The sequence below is a fragment of the Pipistrellus hanaki genome, assembly GCF_964339955.1.
Source record: "Pipistrellus hanaki genome assembly, chromosome: 5".
Classification (NCBI taxonomy): Eukaryota; Metazoa; Chordata; class Mammalia; order Chiroptera; family Vespertilionidae; genus Pipistrellus; species Pipistrellus hanaki.
Window position 1 is genome coordinate 91,634,738 of NC_140507.1, and position 18,378 is coordinate 91,653,115.

General features: G+C 45.0%; 1 protein-coding gene across 2 annotated transcripts in view; it reads right to left on the minus strand.

Moving 5' to 3' along the window:
- TBC1D9B (TBC1 domain family member 9B) overlaps positions 1–18,378 on the minus strand; it is a 59,515-nt gene that overhangs the window by 21,052 nt on the left and 20,085 nt on the right. For both annotated transcript variants that reach the window (XM_084885207.1, XM_084885208.1), the window contains exons 6-7: positions 16,312–16,519; positions 13,339–13,551 (exon numbers count right to left, since the gene is read on the minus strand). In XM_084885207.1, coding sequence (XP_084741333.1) covers positions 13,339–13,551; positions 16,312–16,519 — 421 coding nt within the window. The remainder of the gene's footprint in view (positions 1–13,338; positions 13,552–16,311; positions 16,520–18,378) is intronic.

Consider the following 18,378-nt stretch of genomic DNA (forward strand, 5'->3'; position numbering starts at 1 on the left):
GAGCACACTGTTTGCTCTGCCCTGATTTCCTGAAACCCTGCCCCATTCTATTTGCATTACCCACCAAGGTGTTTGTAGCAGCTTTTCTATATGAATGACTGGTCCTAACTCAGGCTCAGACTTTCTCTCAAACAAGCTGCAGCTGGTGATAGCGTGCCCCAAACCTATCAATAAAATGCCCAAGATCCAGCACTAGCACAGGTCTGCCTTACTTCACAGCTGGGCCTCATCTGGGCACCTCCAAGCCCAATACAAATAGCAAATATTGGGTCGGCAGCTAAGTAATTGCGGGTTTCACACATATATGCTTCAGTTGAATTTTTAGGTTTGCAGACGTAGTACAAATGTAAAACACATTTTGTTATTTGATAGTTGGCTATTCAGCTGTTAATCAGTAAAAAAAGTTTTTTGATCTGTTTTGTAGTTTTCGTTTGGCGTTCGTTGAAAAATGGAAAATCAAAAGGAACATTTTCGTCATATTTTGCTTTTTTATTTCCGCAAAGGGAAAACGCATCGCAAGCTCATAAAAAGTTATGTGCTGTTTATGGTGACGAAGCCTTAAAAGAACGGCAGTGTCAAAATTGGTTTGCCAAATTTCGTTCTGGTGATTTTTCACTCAAAGATGAAAAACGCTCTGGTCGTCCAGTTGAAGTTGATGACGCCCTAATCAAAGCAATAATCAATTCAGACTGTCACAGTACAACACGTGAGATTGCAGAGAAGCTTCATGTATCACATACATGCATTGAAAATCACTTAAAACAACTTGGCTATGTTTTAAAACTCGATACATGGGTTCCTCACGAAATTAAAGAATCACAGTTAACGCAACGCATTAGCAGCTGCGATTTGCTAAAGAAACATAATGAAAATGATCCATTTTTAAAACGACTGATAACTGGCGATGAAAAATGGGTTGTTTACAACAATATCAAGCGGAAAAGATCGTGGAGCAGGCCAGGTGAACCAACTCAAACAACATCAAAAGCTGATATTCATCAAAAGAAGGTTTTGTTATCAGTTTGGTGGGATTACAAAGGAATTGTCTACTTTGAACTCTTACCACCCAACCGAACGATCAATTCTGATGTCTACATTGAACAACTAACGAAATTAAACAATGCAGTTGAAGAAAAGCGGCCCGAATTGACAAATCGAAAAGGTGTTGTATTCCATCATGACAATGCAAGGCCACACACATCTTTGGTCACTCGACAAAAATTAATGGAGCTTGGTTGGGATGTTTTGCCACATCCACCATATAGTCCTGACCTTGCACCATCTGATTACTTTTTGTTTCGATCTTTACAAAACTCCTTGAATGGTAAAAATTTCAATAATGATGATGATGTCAAATCGTACCTGATTCAGTTTTTTGCTAATAAAAACCAGAAGTTTTTTGAACGTGGGATTATGATGCTGCCTGAAAGATGGCAAAAGGTCATTGATCAAAATGGGCAATACATTACAGAATAAAGTTATTTAGTTCCATGAAAAAATTGTCTTTGATTTTCTTTAAAAAATCCGCAATTACTTAGCTGCCGACCCAATAGCAGCCACCGGCAGTTCTCTCTGTAGCTCCTAAAGGGTGGTCCCAGGCAGTGGTTGACTTTGCACTCCCTGGAGGTCCTAGAGTCAGTACCCATGATGGGTAGCTTCAGACCATAGCAGATTACAACTCTACGCATCCACAAGTGACACACTTAAGATGCAGACACAATGAGCACCAAAGCCCCACTGAAACAAGTCCTACTCCATCGGGGTGTCTCCTGCACAGAGGGTCTCCCACTGCAGTCACAGATGGTCCTCACAGCCAACTGGACTGGAGGTCAGCTCCTCCCACAGATGCCAACAGCAATAAAGGCTCAACTACAGGACTGTGTACACGTCCCACACAGGGGTGCAGCCAGAGTGCTCAGCTCAGGTGACTAGGAAGGCTAAGCCACTGGACACCTATTACACAAGGCCACTCTACCAATTACAGAAGACATAGCAACTCTATCCAATACATAGAAACAAACACAGGGAATCAGCCAAAATGTGGAGACAAAGAAACATATCACAAAAGAGAGAAACGAAAGCAAGCAAACTACTGAATACAGAGTTCAAAACCATGGTTATAAGGTTACTCAAGGGATTTAATGAGATGCTAAAAGATCTTAGTGAGAATGTAAAAGACATGAAAAAGGACCAGTCAGAAATTAAGCATATACTAACTGAAATAAAGCATAATTTACAAGGGTTCAACAGTAGAGTAGAATATGCTGAGAATCAAATCAACAATTTGGAATATGAGGATGTAAAAAAACCACCCCAAGAGAAGAGGAAAAAAAAAATCCAAAAAATGAACAGTATAAGGAACCTCTGTGACAACTTAAAATGTACCAACATTCACATTATGGAGTTGCCAGAAGGAGAAGAGAGAAAGATATTGAAAACCTATTTGAAGAAATAATGACAGAAAACTTCCCCCACCTGGTGAAAGAAATACACTTACAAGTCCAGGAAGCACAGAGAGTCTCAAACAAGAGGAACCCAAAGAGGCCCAGACCAAGACACATCATAATTAAAATTCTAAGGGTTATAGTAAAAGAGAGAATCTTAAAAGCAACAAGAGAAAAGCAGTTAGTTGCCTACAAGGGAGCACCCATATGACTGTCAGCTTATTTCTCATCAGAAACTTTGCAAGCCAGAAGGGAGTGGCAAAAAATATTCAAAGTGATGAATAGTAAGGATCCACAACCAAAATTACTCTACCCAGCAAAGCTCTCATTTAGAATTGAGGGTCAGAGGATCCAAGATGGTGGCTTAGGTAAAAACACCTAAACTGCTGCGAGGCACAACAATTTCAAAATTACAACTAAAAGACAAAACGTCTATCACCCAGAACCACAGGAAAGCTGGCTGAGTGGAAGCTCTACAACTAGCCTGAAAGGGAAAGGAGCAATCGGGGCACAGCGCTGAAGAACTGAGCTATGGGGGCGCGCGTGAAATACGGGCTGGCAGTGATCCCGGCTGGCGGAGGGCGCTGCTTTCTTCAACCCGAAGAGAGACAAACTCCCAATCTCTCTGAAATCTAGTTTCTTGAAAGGATTTTTATTGAGCAAATAACATTGCTCTTCTGGATTGTCTGCCAGCAGGCAGGAAAGTAAGGGTGGCTTGCTTGCAGAGCTGTGTGCAAGAATAATTGTTTGCTGTGCTGGATGTGAGACGCGGGGACACAGTCAGAGAGACAGAGATGTCTTGACTGGCAGCCATCGCTGTTTGCCATGCCCTAGCCTAGTGGCGTCCTGAGACTCCGCCCCGCACAATCTACAGAAACACCCAAGCTCTAAGCAGCTGCTTTTGAATATGAATGGCCTGCTCTATTGCAGTTTAACCAGCAAACTTGCAACCTGGTGCAGACAGCTCCAAAGCCTCGATGCTCCAAGCAGGGAGGAGAGGACTGTGGTTCTTGCTGTAGCTCCTGTAGGGTAGCCACAGACAGTAGCTGAACTGTACCCCATTGGAGATCCAGAAGCCAGTGTATCTCATGGTCAGTGTGAGACACCACTGAGATTTCAACTCCTCACATCCATAAGTGACACATTTGAGAGGTGAACTCAGTGAGCACCAAAGCCCCACTGAAACAAGGCTGCACCATAAGCGTGTCTCCAGCACAGCAGTTCTTCCATTATAGACACAGCAGGTCCTCACAGCCAATTGGCTTGGAGGTCAATTCCTCCCAGTGTACCAACAGCAATCAAGGCTTAATTACACCAAAACTTTTCACTCAGTCCACAAAGAGATTTATCAAGAGCAACCACCTCGGGTGATTGGGGAAGCTGAGCTACTGGCCCCTATAGGTCACCTACCACACAAAGCCACTCCATCAACACAGGGAGGCAACCAAAATGTGGAGACACAGAAGCATGTCATGAATGGGAGAGATGGAGGAAAGATGGGCGGCACAGAGTTCAGAATCATATTTATAAAGTTACTCAAGAATCTTCTAAAAACCGCTGAGAAACTTAGAGAGACTTTCAAGGACCTTAATGAGAATACAAAAAAAAAAAAAAAAAATGAAAAAGGACCAGTCAGAAATTAATCATACACTGTCTGAAATAAAGAATATACTGAAACTCAACTGTAGATCAATGTACCCCAAGAGTCGAACCAAAGATCTGGAATATGAGGAAACAAAAAACACCCAACCAGAGAGGCAGAAAGAAAAGAATCCAAAAGTGTGAGGATAGTGTAAGGAGCCTCTGGGACGGCTTTAAGCGTACCAACATCTGGATTTTTGGGGTGCCAGAAGAAGAGAGAGAGAAGATTATTGAAGGCCTATTGGAAGAAATAATGACAGAAAACTTTCCTTACCTGGTGAAAGAAATAGACTTACAAGTTCAGGAAGCATACAGAACCCCAAACAAGAGGAATCCAAAGAGGAACAGACCAAGAAACATCATAATTAAAATGCCAAGGGCAAAAGACAAAGAGAAAAATTTACAAGCAGCAAGAGAAAAACAGATAGTTACCTACAAGGGAATACCCATATGACTGTCAGATGATTTCTCAACAGAAACTATGCAGGTCAGAAGGGAGTGGCAAGAAATATTCAAAATGATGAACAACAAGAACCTACAACCAAGATTACTCTACCCAGCAAAGCTATCATTCAGAATTGAAGGTCAGATAAAGAGCTTCACAGACAAGAAAAAGCTAAAGGAGTTCATCACCACCAAACCAGGATTACATGAAATTCTGAAGGGTATTCTTTAAGAAGAGGAAGAAGAAGAAAAAGGTAAAGGTAAAAACTATGAACAACAAAAAGACATCAAATACATACCTACCAACAAGTGAATCTAAAAATCAAGTGAATAAAAAATCTGAAGAACAGAATGCACTGGTGAAAATAATAAAATAAGGGACATAGAAAGGGAGTGGACTGACAATTCTCAGGGGGAAGGGGGTCTGAGGGGTGCAGGAAGGAAATGGACAAAAATCTTACATCTATGGATTAAGACAGTGGCGGGGGTAAGGGCATGGGGTGAGATGGGGAATCAGGTGGAGGGGAGCTATGGGGGGGAAAAAAGAGGAACACCTGTAATAATCTGAACAATAAAGATTTATTATATATTTTAAAAAAAAAGAATTGAGGGTCAGCCGAGACCGGTTTGGCTCAGTGGATAGAGTGTCGGCCTGCGGACTAAAGAGTCCTGGGTTTGATTCTGGTTGAGGGCATGTACCTTGGTTGCGGGCACATCCCAGTGGGGGGTGTGCAGGAGGCAGCTGATCAATGTTTCTCTCTCACTGATGTTTCTGTTTATCCCTCTCCCTTCCTCTCGGTAAAAAATCAGTAAAATATAATTAAAAAAAAGAATTAAGGGTCAGGTAAAGAACTTCACAAATAAGAAAAAGCTAAAGGAGTTAATCACCACCAACTTAGTACTACATAAAATGTTGAAGGGTACTAGTATTCTTTAAGAAGAGGAAGAAGAAGAAAAACAGATGATGAAGAGATTAAAAATATGAACAATAAAATGGCACTAAACACATATCTATCAATTTTGAATCTAAGAATCAAAATAAACAAACAAGAAATCTATTGAACAAAATAAACTGATGAATAAAATAGAATCAGAGTCATGGGAGCATGGAACAGACTGATGAATCTCAGGGGAAAGGGAGGTTGGGGGGCAGAGCGTGGGAAGGGATTCCAAAGATCTTACCTATGGACGCAGACAGTAGGGTGGTGAAAGCGGGGAGTGGAGTGGAAACTGGGTTGAGGGGGTAGTGGGTGGAAAAAAGGAAAAAGGAGGACATCTATAATAATCTCAACAATAAAGGTTTAATTAAAAAAAAAAAAAAAAGCGTAAATGGTTTGCACTTCTCTCCAACCAGAAGTAAATAGTTTAAATCACCCTATTCAGGGAGACAGATTACAAAAACCCCATTAGTGCCATCTGCCAAACACACTTAAAAAAATTATATCACTGGGTGACATTGGTTATATATATTTTAGGTACACAACTCTACAATACATCATCTGTATACTGTATTGTGTTTACCACCCCAGTTAAGTCTCCTTCCATCGCCATTTACCTCCGTCTTCATCCAATTCTACTTCCCTTTGGCAATCACCATGCCCTTGTCTGTGTTTATGAGTCCTTTGTTTTCTTTGCTCAATCCCTTCACCCTTTTCACCCAGGCTCCAACCCCTACCCCTCTGACAGATGTCAGTCTGTGAGCTGTATCCATGAGTCCATTTCCACTTTGTTTACTTTGTTCATTAGAGTCCACATAGAAGTGAAATCACATGGTACCTGGCTTATTTAATTTAGCACAATAGTCTCCAGGCCACCCACGCCGTCGCAAAAGGTGAGATTTCCTATTTTTTTTATAGCTACTCATTTATGGGCACTGGGCTGCTTCCAAATCTTGGTTATTGTAAATAACACTGCAATGAACACAGAGGTGCACAGATTCTTCCAATTTAGTGTTTTAGGTTTCTTTGGGTAAATACCCAGAAGTGGAATTGCTGGATCATATGGTAGTTCTATTTTTACTTTTAAAAATATATATATTTTATTGATTTTTTACAGAGAGGAAGGGAGAGGGATAGAGAGTTAGAAACATTAATCAGCTGCTTCCTTCCTGCACACTCCCCACTGGGGATGTGCCTGCAACCAAGGTACATGCCCATGACCAGAATCGAACCTGGGACCCTTCAGTCCAAGGGCCGATGCTCTATTCACTGAGCCAAACTGGTTAGGGTAATTTTTACTTTTTTGAGGAACCTCCATAGTTATCCACAGTGGCTGCACCAATCTACATTCCCACAAATAGTGCACAAGAGTTCCCTTTTTTCTTTAAAAAAAAAAAAATGTTTTCATTGATTTTAGAGAGAGAGGAAGGGAGAAGGAGAGAGTGACAGAAAAATCTATGAGAGAGAAACATCAACATCCATTGGTGGCTTCCTGCACACCACCCACTGGGGACTGAGCCCACAATCAAACTGGTTACTTGGTACATGGATCACATTCAACCATTGGGTCACAGTGTTTGGGCCCCTTTTTCCATATCCCCACCCTCTATTGTTTGCTGACTTATTGATGATAGCCATTCTGATAGGTGTGAGGTGGTTTTAATTTGCATTTCATTGTGGTTTTAATTTGCATTTCTCTGATAACTAGTGACGGCATAAGATTTCACTTATATGTGGAATCTAAAAAACAAAATAAATGAACAACCAAAACAGAAACAAACTCAGAGAGAGAGCAAATTGATGGGTTGCCAGGTGGAAGAGGAATTGGAGCTGGGTCAAAATGGTGAAGGGATTAAGAAGTAAAAATTGGGCCCAGCCGGTGTGACTCAGTGGTTGAGCGTTGATCTATGGACCAGAAGGTCTTTTTTCAATTCCCAGTCAAGGCACATGCTCGGGTTGTGGGCTCAATCCCCAGTAGGGGCCATGCAGGAGGCAACAGATCAATGATTCTCTCTCACCATTGATGTTTCTCTCTCTCCTTCTCCCTTCTTCTCTGAATTAAAAAATATTTTTAAAAAAAGAAAAAAAAAATCAGGTTCTGGCCAGGTAGTACAGTTGGTTAGAGTGTCATCCAATATGCCAAGGTTACAGGTTCAAGCCCAGATAAGGGTACATATAGGAATCAATGAATGCATGAATAAGTGGACCAACAAACCAATGTCTCTCTCTCTTTCAAATCAACAATAATAATAAAAAAGGCTTTAAAAGAATTGGTATTGCCCTAGCTGGTTTGGCTCAGTGGATAGAGCATCGACCTGCGGACTGAAGTGTTCCAGGTTCAATTCCAGTCAAGGGCACATGCTTGGATTGCGGACTCCCCATGAGGGGTGTGCAGGAGGCAGCCGATCAATGATTCTCTCTCATTACTGATGTTTCTCTTTCTCTCTCTCTCCCTCTTCCTTCCTCTCTGAAATAAAAAATAAATAAAAATTGGTATTTACAAAAGAGTCACGCGGATGTAAAGTACAGCATAGAGAATATAGTCAATAATATTATAATAACTATGTATTGTGCCAGGTGGGTACCAGACTTAACAGGGGGATCACTTTGTAAATATTATAAATGCCTAACCACTAGGCTCTACACTTGAAACTATATAAAATAATATATATATATATATATATATATATATATATATATATATATTTTTTTTTTTTAAATATATTTTATTGATTTTTTACAGAGAGGAAGGGAAAGAGATAGAGAGCTAGAAACGTCAATGAGAGAGAAACATCGACCAGCTGCCTCTTGCACACTCCCTACCGGGGATGTGCCCGCAACCAACGTACATGCCCCTGACCGGAATCGAACCTGGGACCTTTCAGTCCGCTGAGCCAAACTGGTTTCGGCTATATAAAATAATATTGAATGCCAACTATAATTGAAAATAAAAATTAATTTAAAAAATGAATGGATAAAAAAAGGAATGATAAACAAAATGACATATATATATATATATATATATATATATATATATACATATATATATAATAATGGAATGTTATGCTAGATGAAATAAACCAATCACAAAAGAATAAATACCGTATGATTTCTCTTATATGAGGTACATAGAATAATCAAGTTGAGAAAGAATAATGTTACCAGGGGCTGGGGGCTGGGGGTAATGAGGAGTCAGTGTTAAATGGGTACAGAGATTCAGTTTTCCTTTCTTATTTATTTTAATTTTTTTTGTTAATCTTTGCCCAAGGATATTTTCCCATTGATTTTTAGGGAGAATGGAAGAATGAGGGAAAGAGAGAGTGAAACACTGATGTGAGAGAAACACATCAATTGGTCACCTGCAGCATGAACCCTGACCAGGGCCTGGGCTGAGGAGGAGCCTGCAACCGAGGTACGTGCCCCTGACCAGAATCGAACCCTAGACCCTTTGGTCCGCAGGCCAATGCTTTATCCACTGAGCCAAATCAGCCAGGGCAGATTCAGTTTTTCAAAATGAAAAATGTTCTGTGGATGGATGTTAGTGATGGTGGCACATTAGTGTGAATATACCTCATGCCACTGAAATGTACAATTAAAAATGGTTAAGGTAGCCCAGCCAGTGCTGTTCAGTGATTGAGTGTAGACCTGTAAACCAGGAGGCTCGGTTCCCAGTGAGGGCACATGTCCAGGCTGTGGGCTTGATCCCTAGTAGGGGTGTGCAAGTGTCAGCCAATGAATGATTCACCATTATTGATGTTTCTATCTCCCTCTCCTTTCCTCTCTGAAATCAGTAAAAATATATATATTTAAAAAAAATGGTTAAGGTTGTAAATTTTATGTGTATTTTACCACAGTAAAAAAAAATGTACCCTGAATCTGCCACTTCTCACCAACTTCACTGGTACCACCCGTAACCAAGGCTCTGCCGCCTTGTGGCCTGATTCCTGTCGGAGCCTTGCAGCTCGTCTCTGCTTCTATTCTGCCACTCTCTAGTCAAGCACTGTCCAAGAGAAATGTCATGAGAGCACATATGTAATTTAAAATTTTCTAGTTAAAGAACATTAAAAAACAATAAATTGGGATGGTTGTGTGCAGGGCAGAATGGGTCAGTGGAGAAAATAGGGAAAATCTGCAATACTTCGAAAAATAAAGATAAATAGAAAACAATAAATTGGTGAGATTAATTTTAATAATATATTTTATTTAATATAGCCAAAATATTGCCATTTCAACATGGTATCAATATAAAAATCATAGATATTATTTTACATTCTCTTTTTCATTCTACTGGTAAATCTTCAACGTCTGGTGTATAGTTTAAGCTTTAAGCACATTTCATTTTGGGCTAACTGCATTTCAGTTCCGACAGCCACGTGTGGCTACTGCAACAGCTGTGTCTCTAAAGTAGGGGTGTCGAACTCAATCAGAGAAGGGGCCAAAATCTAAAATCCAGCCTAAATCGCGGGCCGAATGGTTTACTGAACAGTCATAAACTAACAATGTCATAAACTGACAGCGGAGTGCAGTGATGACAGCGCGGTGCGGGCCACATTGTAAGGCCTGGCGGGCTGGATTTGGCCCGCGGGCCTTGTGTTTGACACATGTGCTCTAAAGCATTCTCAACACGGCAGTCAGAGTAATTCTATTACAACATAAACAGACTGTGTCCCTCTTCCTGACAAAACTCTCCAACAGCTTCTCTTCTCACTCAGAGTCAAAGCTAAAGTCCTGTGATGCCCCTGTACTGGCTTCACACACCCCTACGAGGGATCAAGCCCACAACCCGGACATGTGCCCTCACTGGGAACCGAGCCTCCTGGTTTACAGGTCTGCACTCAATCACTGAACAGCTCTGGCTGGGCTACCTTAACCATTTTTAATTGTATAATACATTTCAGTGGCATGAGGTGTGTGAAGGAATGCTGCCTCTCGCTCACTCCTCCACTGGGCTCTGCTAGTGTAGGAGCTGTGCTAAGCTCAGCCTGGCCTCTAGACTGGTTTTTGCTCTTCTTTTAGTTTCCTGCTCAAATGCCACTTGGCCCCCACTAACTCCTGGCACTCCTAATCCCTTTTTATCCTGCTTTATTTTTATCGATGGCCCTTAGTACCACCTAACACTCTGGGTGTTTATTTGCTTACTGTCTCTCTCACTAGAATATGAGCTCTAAGAAGACATGAATTTTGTCTGCTCTGTTCACTGCTCTACTCCTGGTGCCTAGAATAGCACTTGGTACCAATGAGGAATGCAATAAAAATGTGCTGGATGAGTGAATGGTGAGCTCCGAGGGGGCCATGGGTCTGCTCTCTGGCCATCAGGCCCTATCATGAGTGGTGCTGGACCTCATGAAGGCAGCTCAAAATTCCTGCTCACGTCCCTCTCCACACAATACAACCTTAGTCAGATCAAGCCCAACCTCCTCTAGGAAACCTTTCTTAATGTCTCTAATGGACACTGATTCTGCTGGGCCCCTCCCATCTACTGCTTATCTCCTCAATAACTTACTGAGCATCAATTACAGGGGTGGGAAATATACCGGCCTCTGTGGGCCAGACCAGGTGGGGCTCTGGCTAGCTGAGGGGCACATGCTGCCACCCAGCTCCAGCGCCCCTCAGTGGGAACGTGGGTCCTATAATCAGGGCTGCTGATTTTCATGGACTCTTGCAATCATGAAGTGCATAATTTCAGAAAGACCAACAGCACATACAGCTTGTCACACCAGGATGCAAGGAAACAATCAAAAATGGCTCTGGTTATGTCAAAAGAATATATGCCAACCTGAATAAGCTCCCTCTGGTCACAGACAGACTTAGGGTAATAACGGTCATGGATTGAAACACATCAAGTTGCTTAAATATGCAAGTTCATAATTATACTAAAAAGTAAACATAAAAAATGAATTGATCACAGTTAGAGGATACTAGATGAACAACTAATTATTATTTTTTAGTTGTTGTTAATCCTCACCCAAAGATATTTTTTTATTGATTTTTAGAGAGAATGGAAGGGAGGGAGGAAGGAAGGAGGCTCGAAGGAGGGGGTGGAGAGAAAGAGGAAGAGAGAAAGAAAGAAAGAGAGAGAGCGCGAGCAGGAGAGAGAAACACTGAGGTGAGAGAGACACACTGATTGGTTGCCTCCACATGCTATGACCGGGGCTGGGGATCAAATCTGCAACTCAGCTACATGTCCTTGACTGACTGGGAATTGAACCTGTGACCCTTCGGCTCATGGGTCCACACTCAAAACAACTGAGCAACACCAGCCAGGGTCTAACTCATCATTTTATCTTATTTTAAAATAAGTTTAAAAAAATATATATTTTATTGATTTTTTGCAGAGAGGAAGGGAGAGGGATAGAGAGATAAAAACATTGATGAAAGAGAATCATCGACTAGCTGCCTCCTGCACACCCCCTTCCCCCACCGGGGATGTGCCCGCAACCAATGTACATGCCCTTGACTGGAATTGAACCCAGGACCTTTCAGTCCGCAAGCCGAAGTTCTATCCACTGAGCCAAACCGGTTTCGGCTAAAATAAGTTTTTATTGATCTAAAAAGAGAACCAGGGAGAGACAGAAACATCACTGGGAGAAAAACATCCAACATTGATTGACTGCCTCCTGCACACCCCCTCCTGGGGATCAAGCCCACAGCCCAGGCATGTGCCCTGACTAGGAAATGAACCGGTGACCTCTTGGTGCATGGGTTGATGCTCAACCACTAAAACACACTAGCCGGGCCCAACTCTTCAGTGTAACTGGTGCAGAACAGGAAAGAATAAAAGATTTATTTTTCCTTTTGTATATAAACTGTGCCTCAGGGTCCCTAAAAAATTGATGAGGGGAAGTTTCTTTACAGTATTCCAGCTGACAAACCCAAGGAATGACAGAATTGGAGTGCTGCCATCCTGCAATCCCCAGAATGAGTGGATCTAGGCAACCCTAACAGCACTGCACAAGAAGACCAGGTGTCGTATATCTCTTGGTGGAAGTACCCATCACCTCAATCCTTCCGTGAGTAGACTTGCCCCCCAAACACAAACAATTGAACCTGAATTTGATCTGGATTTTACTACTCAACCACCAACTTACAGGAAACAGGAGAACGCAGTCAATGAAAACCACTTGGAGAAACTACAGCACAAATGACCCAAATTCCATTAAAAAAAATACTGAGAGAGAAAGAAAGATCTATAGATAAAAAAAAGTTTAAAAGACATTAACTAAGCATAATGTATGACCTATGTGTACTTCAATTCCAATGATTAAACTGTAAAAAGTACATCTGCATTGGAGAAATGTGAATACAAGTATTTAAAATTCAGGAATTCTTGTGAATATTGTTGATATAATAATGAGATTGCAGTTAAGTATTTAAAAGGTAGTACAGTAGTGGATTAAACCTGTGACCCTTCGGTCCACCAACTGACACTCTACCGAACCAGCCAGGACAAAGGAGTCTTAGACTGTAAGAACCTCAGCCTGAAAGACTGACGGGAGAAGCACCAGGTAAATGAACCTAAGCTTCCGAGCTGATCAGGGCTACGCTGTGGCCCTCAGAGCAGCACAGGCTCACTGGGAGGCAGGCCCAGCCAGCAAAGCTTCTCCCGTGCAGTGGGACTTGCGGTGGGCGGGTGGGAATGCTCAGGACTGGAGTGTAGGCGAGGTGATGCAGAGGCCTGTGACGTCCCATAGCGCATGGGTGGCTAGACACCTGAGACCGTGGCTGGGTCCGGCTCTCCACCCCACACCCAGCAGGGATCCTCACTGCCACGATCAATGGCAAGCACACAGCGCTGCCGGGCTCTTCTGCCCCGCCCACCCGCTCACCTGCCGCTCCCCACCCCCACTGCCGCTCCCACAGCGCCCTCTCACCTCTGGGGTTGGGTCCATGACACTGGCTTTCCTTCCTGCGCTGCTGTCACCTGGCTGCTTAGATGACGTTTTCAGGAGGAAGTCAGCAATCTTCTCAACCAAGAAATCGCGGTCTTTAAGGTTGGCAAACAGGAAGGTCATTTTGTTCTTGGTGCTAATAGACAAAGGACTGGGCAGGACACTGGAACTGTCGGCTTTTTCGACAACTGTCACCTGGGAAGGCAAAAACACTGGGTGTCTGTGTCTTGTGATATAAAGACAGAAGGCTCTGTGACTGTGGCCTCAGGTGGCCCTCTCCAGGGAGGGTGTGGTGGGCGGATGGGGGCACTCGGGCCCACTATGTTCCGTTCTGACTCTGGCTTGCTGATGTGAGTTACATGCATGTCTAAATCTCGTTTTTCACCGATCAATCACACAGCCCTGCTGGTCTGTCATGAGGTTGGGCCTCGCCACTGGCCCTTCTTCGTTTCCCAGTGGCCAATTCTTCCCCTGCTCTGAAGCCTGGGGAGCAGCCTGCCTGCATGGCCCTCCTAAGCATTGATTGCCAAAATACCTGCTGACAGGTGCGCCCGGGGCCCGGCTGAGGAAGTGTGGGCAGAGCAGCACAGGCTGGAGAGCACAGGACAGGCTTCCAGGGGCGCCTCTGCGGAGCCCACAGCCTGGGGCAGGGACAAACCATGCCATGCAGGCTGAACACCGCAGGGGTGTGGGGGTGAGAGCCAGCTGGGAGGCCACTGGGCTGCTGTGCACTGAAGGCTCTTCTGGGGAGGTGGCAGCTGAGCTGAGACCTCCTGCAGCCAGGTGAGGAGCTGGGGCAGAGACCCAGTAACCACACTGAGGAGGTGCTAGACTGGACTGATGGACAGGGAAAAGCGGGAGGCTGGGGCTGGGAAGCAGGGGTGGGCAGGGCTGGTATGCATACATGTGAATGCATGTGTAAGGGTGTCTACACATATGCATGATATGTGAGTGTGAGTGCATTCTTATGAGTAGACTTGCCCCCCAAACACAAACAATTGAACCTGAATTTGATCTGGATTTTACTACTCAACCACCAACTTACAGGAAATAGGAGAATACAGTCAATGAAAACCACATATAAACATGTATGCATGTCTGTGAGGTGTGTATGCGTGTATCATGTATATGGATGTGGGTTGCTGTGTGTGTACATGTACTGGTATATGTGCACAGGCATGCGTGTGAATGCTCATGTGCATGGTTTGCATGTATACACAAGTGTGCATATGCATGTGAGTAGTGTTTATATGTGTGTACATGTGTGTGTGCCTGCATGCACATGCACTGATATCTGAGAAGGAGTAGACAGCTCACAGGTCCAGCAGAAGATGCGGCAGGGTTCCGCACAGGGTGCCCCATGCTCTGACAGACACGCATTGGCAGCTGCGCGAGGGTGAGTCCTAACGGCGTTCGCTCTGTGTAGGACACTCCCCAGGTGGTCCAAGCAGATAGTGGTGTCCTAGGCAGCGGCCGTGGAGAGGAAGGGACGTGCAATGGTCAAGATGCAGGGTGAGGCCAGATCAGAATCAAGTGTGGCTCCTGCTTTTCACCTGAGCACACGGAACGGGCACACAGCCTGGCTGGGATGAGAAGAGCGCGTTCGGCTGTGCAGGTTCAAGAGCGCAGCTGGCGCTCAGCGAGGAGCCCTGAGAAGCCTCTGGGCTGGGACGTGAGGATCGGTGGGTTCTGGGCCAGGGCCTTCCCCCGTCCAGTGGCAGAGCCCACCCTAAGAGTTCAATAAGATGGCCCTGCGAGCCATGGCTGGTGATCTCCGTGGTTAGAGAGCTGGCCTCTGGACTGAAGGTCCAGGGTTCGATTCTAGTCAAGGGCACATACCTCGGATGCAGGTTCAGTCCCTGGTCAGGTACATGTGTATGTGCAGGAGGCAACCAATTTATATGTCTCTCTAACATCGATGTTTCTCTCTGTCTTTCCCCCTCCCTTCCATTCTCTCTCTTAAAAAAAAAAAAAAAAAAAAAATCATTGGAAAAAATATTCTCAGGTGAGGGTTAACTAAAAAAAAAGAAAAAAGACAGTCCTGCTCCCTGACACAGCTAGGCAGCCAGTACTCTGCTCTCAGAAACGCCCGGAGGAGTGGAGCTGAGACCTAAGAAACCCTTAAGCCGGCCCCCAGGCCTTGGCCATGTCAGTATAACACCAGGGTGAACCCCTGGGCCTGGTGCTAACAAGCATAGCCACCCTCAGCCTGGAGCTGTGGCTGTTTAGCCCTCTGGCTGACTTTCCTGGGGAACCCAGGCCTGAGCAGGCTAACCAACACCTTTTCATAGCTACACTGTAACCTGAGGGCTTTGTACAAACGCCAGCAAGTCTCACTGCTCTGGGTTTTGAACTAAATCAGAATACTGTGGTGTAGGCTGTCACTGAGAAACCCCACTGCTTCAGCCGGTTTGCCCTGCTGGGCCGAGAGGAAAAGGGGGCTTTGAGACCTGCCTGATCTTGGGGCCAGGGCCTTAGTGCCTTCATCTGGGCGGGTCCCTCTCCCGCACTGGCCACTTTCCTCATCGCAGTCAAAGGAGAACAGGTCTCTACCTCTTACAAGTGAGAGCCAACTTCCAATGACGCTCCAGGGCCGGAGCCACAGCCCAAGCAGATGTCAGAGAGGAACAGTGGGGCGGCCCCTGAGAATGACATGGCAGGTTAATGCAGGGTCAGCGTCCTCCAAGCTCAGCCAGAGGGCTTTGCCACAGGCCCACTGCAGTCTGGGAAGGCAGGGCTAAGGGGCATTCCCAGCAGAGAGGCGTGGACCCTTCCTGCAGTTTCCTATGTACTAGAGTGAGCTCTCCTGGCCAAAGCCCCACTCGTCTGCCCAAGCCCACTCTCAAGAGGCCTGCGCAGGGCAGGTGTCGGGGAGGTGCTGACTCGCCATGTCCATCCCTGAATGCCAAGGGGCCAGCCAGGAGAGGCGGGCAGAGCTGGTGGGCGGGTGCTCACCTCCCGCAGGGGTATGATGAGGTGGCAGCCATCCTCCTCCTTGCTGGCAAAGCAGATGTAGTTGCTGGAGATGAACATCTGGCCGGGGCTGTGCAGCTTGTTGAACGGGGTCCACAGGGTGCAGCTTGTGTGGCCGTCCAGGCGCTCGTCCCTGGGCAGCCGGAACATGGCCCGGTAGTACTCGTTCTTGGCTCGTGCGTCTAGGTCTCTGGGGAAACATGGCGGGGATGGGAGGGGACAAAATTTGGGGTTTCAAATTGGATTTGGGCTCTTTGGGGTCCTCCTGTGAATACATCACGCCCAGGGATCTCAGAGCTCTATGAAACATGCACCTCAAGTGGCCAAGTAAAATGTGGGACATTCGTATGACCAGCAGAGTGGTCGGGAAACACGTCCCCGAGACTTGCCAGCTATGGGAGGAGGGTTCCGTACCCATCCTGCTGCTTCTTACTAGAAAGATCCAGACCATCTAGAAACCTAGACCAGGACCTCCTGACAGCACGATGCTTACTTGGTATAAAATGCACTCGCCTGGCCTGTGGCTGTGTGAGGTGGGGCCTGGTAACCTGCCCCCCCCACCCCCCCGCGGGGGCTTTGTCCTGGGGATAGTCCAGCAGCCTGAGCAGGGCCCAGCAATCACACCCTGATGGACAGTGCCAGGGAGTGTCATGTCCTGGCCCTGCTAGTAATCTTTCCAGAATGTTCCAAAAGACACCTTGTCATTTGTATCAGGAGAGTGACATCTTTTCTGGTCCTGAAGGCACACCCCTGACTCTGGGTCTAGGCCATGGTATCTGAGCACACGGTGTGAACTGGCGGTGGGACCCAGGGCTCCCACGCAGCCTTGCGGGTGTCCTGTGAAGCTATCGGATCTAGTAATAATTAATGTCGTTTTTAAACATTCGTTTAACACATGTGACAAACACAAGGCCCGCGAGCCAAATCCAGCCCGCCAGGCCTTGCAATGTGGCCCGCACCGCGCTGTCATCACTGCACTCCGCTGTCAGTTTATGACATTGTCAGTTTATGACTGTTCAGTAAACCATTCGGCCCACGATTTAGGCTGGATTTTAGATTTTGGCCCCTTCTCTGATTGAGTTCGACACCCCTAGTTTAAAATCTTGCTTGGCGTTGACTTGTATTGACATAACCTTCAAACACGTGGTATCTACAGAACGTGTGAAGTGCAATTAACAAGTTTTGCTTGAAAAAGTTTGTGTTTGGTTTGGTTTTTGTTGCAAAACTAGGGCTAAGAAGATGGCGGATGAAGAGCATATTCGGCACTGCATGCTTTACGAGTTCCAATTAGGAAGAAAAGCAAGTGAGGCTGCAAAAAACATCTGTAGTGCTCTTGGTCAAGATGCAGTTAGCGCCAGAAAATGCCAGCGTTGGTTTGAGAAATTTCGCGAGGGAAATTTTTCGTTAGATGACAAGAGTGGTCGAGGCCGTGTGTCCAATTTTGATCAAGAAGCTCTTCAAGCTCTTTTGGTGCAAAATCCTCAAATTACCCAACAAGAGCTTGCAACAACTTTAAATTGTTCACAAAAAACAATTTCCAATCAATTGCGTGCACTTGGCAAAGTCCAAAAGTTTGGAAAATGGGTTCCTCATGAGTTGACCGACAACAACCATAATCAAAGAGTCACAATTTGCAGTTCGCTCCTCTCTCGTCAAAACCGTTTGCCGTTTTTAGAGCAAATTGTTACCGGAGATGAAGAATGGGTGCTGTATGTTAATTTGAAAAGGCGGCCTCAATGGTTGGACAAAAATGAGGCTCCGCAGCCCACGCCAAAACCTGACTTGCATGCGAAAAAAGTGATGTTGTGTGTTTGGTGGAATTTTAAAGGAATTCTTCATTATGAACTTTTACCATCTAACCAAACCATTACAAGTGCAGTGTATAGTGCCCAATTGGAAAGGTTAGCCCAAGCTTTAAGAGAAAAAGAACCCGCGCTGATTAATCGGAAGGGCGTAATTCTTCACCACGATAACGCACGACCGCATACTGCAAGAATCACTGCTGAAAAACTGCGCCAGTTGGAATGGGAAGTTCTCCCTCAACCTGCA